The sequence below is a fragment of the Perognathus longimembris genome, chromosome 2 (genome assembly GCF_023159225.1).
Source record: "Perognathus longimembris pacificus isolate PPM17 chromosome 2, ASM2315922v1, whole genome shotgun sequence".
NCBI classification, from domain to species: Eukaryota; Metazoa; Chordata; class Mammalia; order Rodentia; family Heteromyidae; genus Perognathus; species Perognathus longimembris.
In genome coordinates, this window is record NC_063162.1 from 105,693,771 (window position 1) to 105,700,514 (window position 6,744).

General features: G+C 34.4%; 1 protein-coding gene across 2 annotated transcripts in view; it reads left to right on the forward strand.

The window, feature by feature from the left end:
* Ptpn12 (protein tyrosine phosphatase non-receptor type 12) overlaps window positions 1-6,113 on the forward strand; it is a 64,262-nt gene extending 58,149 nt beyond the window's left edge. The window contains exons 14-18 of one of the 2 annotated variants that reach the window (XM_048339880.1): window positions 1,047-1,124; window positions 2,088-2,155; window positions 3,058-3,088; window positions 4,240-4,350; window positions 5,288-6,113. In XM_048339880.1, coding sequence (XP_048195837.1) covers window positions 1,047-1,124; window positions 2,088-2,155; window positions 3,058-3,088; window positions 4,240-4,350; window positions 5,288-5,349 — 350 coding nt within the window. In that variant the 3' untranslated portion in view covers window positions 5,350-6,113. The remainder of the gene's footprint in view (window positions 1-1,046; window positions 1,125-2,087; window positions 2,156-3,057; window positions 3,089-4,239; window positions 4,351-5,287) is intronic. The other variant, XM_048339879.1, reaches the window with a different exon arrangement.
* Window positions 6,114-6,744: the final 631 nt, after the last annotated feature.

Genomic DNA, 6,744 nt, shown 5'->3' on the forward strand with positions numbered 1-6,744 from the left:
TTTTCTAGACAAAACTAAGCCAGCAAAAAAGCTAATACTAGCTACTCAGGAGACTTAGATCTGAGGATCATGGTTCAAAGGCAGCCTGATCAGGAAAGCCTGAGACTATTAAAGAAGCTGGAAGTGGAGCTGGGACTCAAGCTTAAGGTCATTGCCATGTAGGTCCTGAGTTCAAGGCCTGGGACCAGGTCCATGTGGCTCATTCCTGTAATCCTAGCTATTCAGAAGGCTGAGATCTGAGGATCATGGTGTGAAGCTAGCCTGGTCAGAAAAATCCAAGACTTTTTTTTTTTTTTTTTTTTTTTGCCTGTCCTGGGGCTTGAATTCAGGGACTGAGCACTATCCCTGGCTTCTTTTTGCTTAAGGCTAGCACTCCACTACTTGAGCCACAGCGCCACTTCTGGCTCTTTCTGTATATGTGCTGCTGAGGAATCAAACCCAGGGCTTCATGCATGCTAGGCAAGCACTCTTACCACTAGGCTGCATTCCCAGCCCTGCCTCTTATCTCCAGTTAACCAGGACAAAAAAAAAGTCAGAAGTGAAATACGGCTCAAGTGTTAGAGTAGCAGGCTTGAGCAGAAAAGCTGTAAGACTTTGGGCTTACGCCCAGTCCAGTACTGATAACAAAAAAGGAAGAAAATGAAGATTAATAAGTGGAAAGACAGATGGTGGTGAATAATAAGTGTCATGCAGTTGAATCTAGTTTGGGAAACAGTGTCATTAATGACTAAAACTTTCCTTTTAGGACAGTGCATTACAGGAGTCCCAAGGGGCAAGTGACTTCTCTACTGAATACTTCTTTCATCTCAGAGGACAGTTAGAGTGTCAGGAGAATTATAGGAGAGTCATTTTCTATGTCCAGTAGTGATAGAGAACATTCTTTCCTCAGTAAGCTTCATAACTCTTCAATAATAAGACAATGGTAAAGGTTTTTAAAAAGTTATTTTAGATCCTTGTGATAGGGACCCTTAGCATACCAGGAAAGCTCTGACTTTAGATTAAATATTGTTAGTTTTTAATAATTTGTCTAAATTTTATGTATTTAGATGTTGATATTAGTGAAGATTCACCTCCTCCCCTACCCGAGAGAACTCCTGAATCTTTTGTACTAGCAAGTGAACAGAGTGAGTGTCTTCTACTTATATCTTTACTTTATATCCTAATGTTAAACTGTGGATAACATGGCTGATTTTAATTTAGTAACTGTTGTGCTGCATAATTAAAAATCAGAAACAGGCAGGATTGCTTTTAATTTCTCGTTTTAAAAATAACAAAATGGTATTCCTAAGATTATAAGATGACTACATTTGTATTTATATTAGATACTAGAATTCAGCTAAATGCAGTTACAAATGTATTTCCAGTTGGTGTCAATTCATGCATTAAAAGTAGCACTTGTTTTAGGAGAACATTAATTACTTTACTATTTAGGTAACTTAACATTTAAAAGGGGTTTGTTGGATGGGCATTAGTCAGTTGGTGTTAACTGAAAGACATTAATGACTTCTCCCAGGTTAGTGAGAATGGGGAGATAGTGGTTCTGTTTCATAGCATTAATAATGTGCCCCTTCTAAACAGAATTTGTTTCTCCTGTTCAGTGGTGATGCTTACTAGTCTAATGAATTATATTACCAATACATTAATTTTTTTCTGATTCTAAAGATATTCAGTACAGTATAGTATAGTACAGTATATTTCAACTACCTATGTCTCACATTATCTATAGATGATAAACAACTGAATTTAGGTAAATTTTAAGGCAAGGAACTCAGAAATTTTCTTGAATTAATAGGAACAGTTTTTTGTGAAAGCAGTAGTTTCTACAAATTTATATAGTATTACCTGTTTTTGTATATAATTTTTCCCTTCAATTTTTGTTGGGTTTTGTTTGATTCCCTCCTACCCCCCTTTTTTGTTTTGTTTTTGTAGTTCTGGATATCAAACCCAAGCCCTTGCACATAGTAGGCATTTGCTATTTCTCTGACCTACCTCCCCAACCCTGTTTTTTTTTTTGGTATATACTATAATACAAAGAAATTTCAAATATTAAGGATGTAATTTTAATGTTAAGATTTCATTTTTCTCAGATATACCTATAAGATCTGAATGGAGTGAACTTCAAAGTCAGGAATGCTCTGAACAAAGAGAGTCTGAAGTGAGTCATGTTTGGATTGGATTAGCTGTAATTTAGTACTTAATAAAGTTAATACGTATAGTTGTTTGTTATAACTCATCAGAACACCATTAAGTATAGTTTGTAATTTTTATCAACATTACTTATGCTAAGAGTTCTTTTTTTTTTGTTTAGAAGAAATGCTTTATTCAGCAAACACTACGATGTTAATAAATTTACCAACTGAAAACCAAGGTTTTTATGTTGACTCTTTTTTAGTTTATCAGAAATTTTATTACCCTACACATGATAATAAAAGTAATATTTGTAATATATAAACTAAAATACATTATCCTTGTTTTTTTTTGTTGTTGCTCTTTTTTTCCCAATTTTTTATTATCAAACTGATGTACAGAGAGGTTACAGTTTCATACGTTAGGCATTGGATTATGCTAAGAGTTCTAATGGAGGTTCTGTATAAAATATAGGGTATGAATTTTTTTAAAGATATATATGTATGAGGCTACTACTTTAGAGAATTATTTGGTCAATCTGCTTTTGAAATTTATAAAGTATGCCATGTTTCAAAGTTTTTGGAGCCATAAACAGGACTATTTTGGGTTCATACTACTTCCCTAGATTTTGTTCTGTCAGCATAACATTTCTGTCCATACTAGGTTTCGTTTGCATCCAGGAAATGTGTTGGTACTTAAGAGTATTTTGACCATGGTTAATGTTTTTTATTTTACCACGACCAATACTTTCCCCATATTACATCTCTGACATAAATAACATGACACATTTTAAATGGCACATAACGTGGAAAACCCACAATGAAAATTTGAAAGAGTTTATTTTCTTGGGAAATGTATGTGTAACCAAACCAAACCTATCTGTATGTAAAATGAATGTATTGTCATAGCTATTAAATGTCTTCCTTATAGGGCTTGATAACCTCTGGATATGAAAAATGTGGTAAGTAGTAGTTCAATGTTATTTTTACCATAGACCTTATAATACAGCATGTATCATTAGTTGTGGTTTTTATTTTTTTAATTTCTATATATGAAGATAGCTAGAATAGCTTTCCTAGAATATTTATTTGGTATAATTCTTCTAAAGCTTTACCACATATGTTATCATTGCTTTGGTCTGGAAAAATCATGATAACTTTTTTCATTAATATAAGTTTATGAGAAATAGTTTTCCAATGTTTATTAAAAATGTTTAGGAGCTGGGATATTACCCAGTCACTGAGACTGTTCTTAGCGTGTGCTAAACCAAATGAATCTCTCTTTTTTTTTGGGCACAAGTCATAGAGCTTCAACTCAGAACCTGAGACAATGTCCCTGTGTTGTTCTCTTTGCTCAAAGCTAGTCCTCACTCGCAGGTGTGAGCCATTAGTCCCCAGCTGCTGTTGCTTTTTTTTTTTTTTTCTTTTTAAAGTTATGAAAAAGAAAAGTAAGCACAGTATAGTGGCACATGCCTATAACCCCAACATTTGGGAAGTTGAAGCAGAAGGATCTATGGAAGCAGGGAAAATTAACCCAAACCCCCCCCCCCCCCAAATAATGTGTGACAGATCTTAAATTTTTACTGGATCCTTTCTGGGTGATAAGCATCTAAAAGATAAGAAACAAAATATGTTACTTACGTTGTAAGTTTCCGGAAACATTCCTCACAGATAAATGAGGGGATACAAGTTGTGAAAGATTGAATAAATCATAGTAGTCAATTTTTTTTATTTTTTAACTAATCTTATATATTGATAGCTGGTTAAATGAGTATCTATACTCTAACAATAAAACTTTTTAACTACTTTGTGTTACTTAATCTCAATAGAGAAAAAGAAAAGAACCATGAAAAAAAGAGAATACCTTGGAGAGAAAATAGTCTTAATCATCAGTTTGTTTGCCATTGATTTGCAGTTCAGTTGAAATAATTACCTTATAACATGAGTACCAACTATAACTACAATTTATTCTTGTACTTAACAAAGTCTGTAAAATTATGGTGACCTTGAAGCAAAACTTGCCTCTTTTAGTTATTACCAACACTAAGCAGTTACAAGTTGCTAGGTGTGTGGCTGCAAAGGATCATGAGTGATAGATTCGTTTGTCTTTCAGATCATTCAGCAGGAGGTAATCACATCACAGAGACTTGTACAGAATGTCCACCTACTTTGAGTGACAAGAAAGATCAAATAACTGGAAGTCCAACAGAAGCCACAGATATTGGTAATTTGTTTAATAAATAGTTTTAAATTTTTAATACTAGCAAGAGGGAGAAAAGATCATTTTCCATTATTCCAGTGTTTCTAAAAGCAATTTTATCAGACTTTGTAGTATGATTTCTTCAGGTTTGCCAAGATTAAAACATACATAATCAGAATTGCTTATAAGTAATTACAGAATAAATGAAGTAATGTGCTTGGTTCTACACTAAGATTAAAAACTACTGTTTGCATATATTACTTGTACAAATGGGTTTTCATTATGACATTTCCATATATACATACAGTGTATCCTGATCAAACTCCCTCTCATTGTCCCTTGTCCCTTATTAAAATAATTTCAAGGTCTGGGGATATGGCCTAGTGGCAAGAGTGCTTGCCTCATCATGAGGCCCTGGGTTCGATTCCCCAGCACCACATATACAGAAAATGGCCAGAAGTGGCGCTGTGGCCCAAGTGGCAGAGTGCTAGCCTTGAGCAAAAAGAAGCCAGGGACAGTGCTCAGGCCCTGAATCCAAGCCCCAGGACTGGCCAAAAAAAATAAAAATAAAAAATAAAATAATTTCAACAGAAAAACTAAGATACTTTTTTAAATGTAATTTGTAACCAAAAAAGGAAAAAAAGACTAAAATATCTTAGGTACTTTGTTTACTTTGTGATAAATTTAGTTTTGTGGTTGCTTGTGATGGGGTTTACTATGTTGCCCATCCTAGCTTTGAATTACTGAACTTAAGGGTAGTGTGCCTGCTAGTATTTTTTTTTAAAGAAGCAATTATTTTACAATACCTAAAGTAGATGTAGAGGGTTTGGGTTTTTTTTGCATTTGCATAGTTTTCCCATCTGTAAAGTGTTCCACGAAATGAAAGTTTCTGTGGATGCGGTTTTAGTGATAAGAAAGTATTCATGAACATTAATCAGTTACTGTGGGGTTTTGCTTATAGGTTTTGGTAATCGCTGTGGCAAACCAAAAGGACCAAGAGATCCACCTTCAGAATGGACATGATTCAGAGAGTACAACACTTTATACTGGAAAGTTCAAGTGCCACTGAAAGCCAGATTTATAGTATTCCATCTTTAAAATGTGGAACTAACAGCAGTGTAGATTGTTACCTTAGTATGTTCTCCTGGGATCATCTACCTGCCTTATACTACAGTTAGGAAAAAGTATTACATATGGTTTATTTTGTAACTTCAAGTATTATTGCCTTAATGTCTCTTAACCCTGTTACACGCTGCTTGTAGACCTGTTAATACAATAATACTTTTATGACGAATTGAGTTCACGGAATATTTTGCTGTTTTATCATGTATGCATTATTTTGTATATGTACAGGGCAAGTAGTTATATAATTTGATAAAGTTGCAGTCATAAAATATTAACAGAAGATGTAAGAAATTTCTGCATGGTCTAAATCTTTGTGTATCTTATTTGTAAATTATTTGCCCTGAAATTTTAGAAAATAGTTTCTGAATTTTAAAATTGCTGGATTCATGCAGCCAGCATTGCAGGTTATTAGCGATCAAAGATTGTAATAATAATACATTTTGTAAATTGTAAGGAAAAGGTTATTTTTATATTATAAATTGTCTAATTGTCCATCCTAATTGTTTTGTTTTCATTTAGTTATGGAGATTCAGTAAGTGCCTTGGAACCATATTGAATTCTCTTAGCTCATGTGTGTTACTTTAATATTGGAACTCAACTGGGAATAGAAGACTATCAAAATATTTGACCTGCCATTAAAAACAAAACAATTTTACAGTGCATACATATTGTCTTGGTTTTTATTCCTAGCAGTCAAACTACTATTTTTCGTAGCTTACCCTTACTTTTTTTAAATTATAAGTATAAATGAGATAAAATTTTTCAATTTAGGAATAGAAATCCAGACATGATGGTGCATGCCTGTAGTCCCAGCTTCTCAGGAAACTGAGGTGGGAGGATCACTTGAGCCCCACTAGTTTGAAACTTAGACAGCTATTGGCATGGTTCACATGGCAGAGTGCCAGCTTAAGATTCAACTAACAGTAGCCTGGGTAAAGAAGGGAAACAAAATGTTAGATAAACAAAAACAGTAGGGAAGAGCACTTTCTGTAAAACACATATCTCTGCTAATCTTAAATACTTACACTTGAGACAGCGCTGGGTATCTTGTCGTGGCCTTCCCACTATGCCTAGGCATAGTGGCTGGAGCCTCTAATCCTAGCTACTTGGGAGGCAGAGGTTTGAGGATTGTGGTACAAAGCCAGCCCAGGCATAGAAGTTCATGAGATTTCATCTGAATAATTTGGTGCTATGGCATGTGACTGTAATCCTTAGCAAAATGGGGAAGCACAAGTAAGAGAATTGCACCCCATACTGGCCTAGGCATAAAGCAAGACTATCTGGGAAATAACC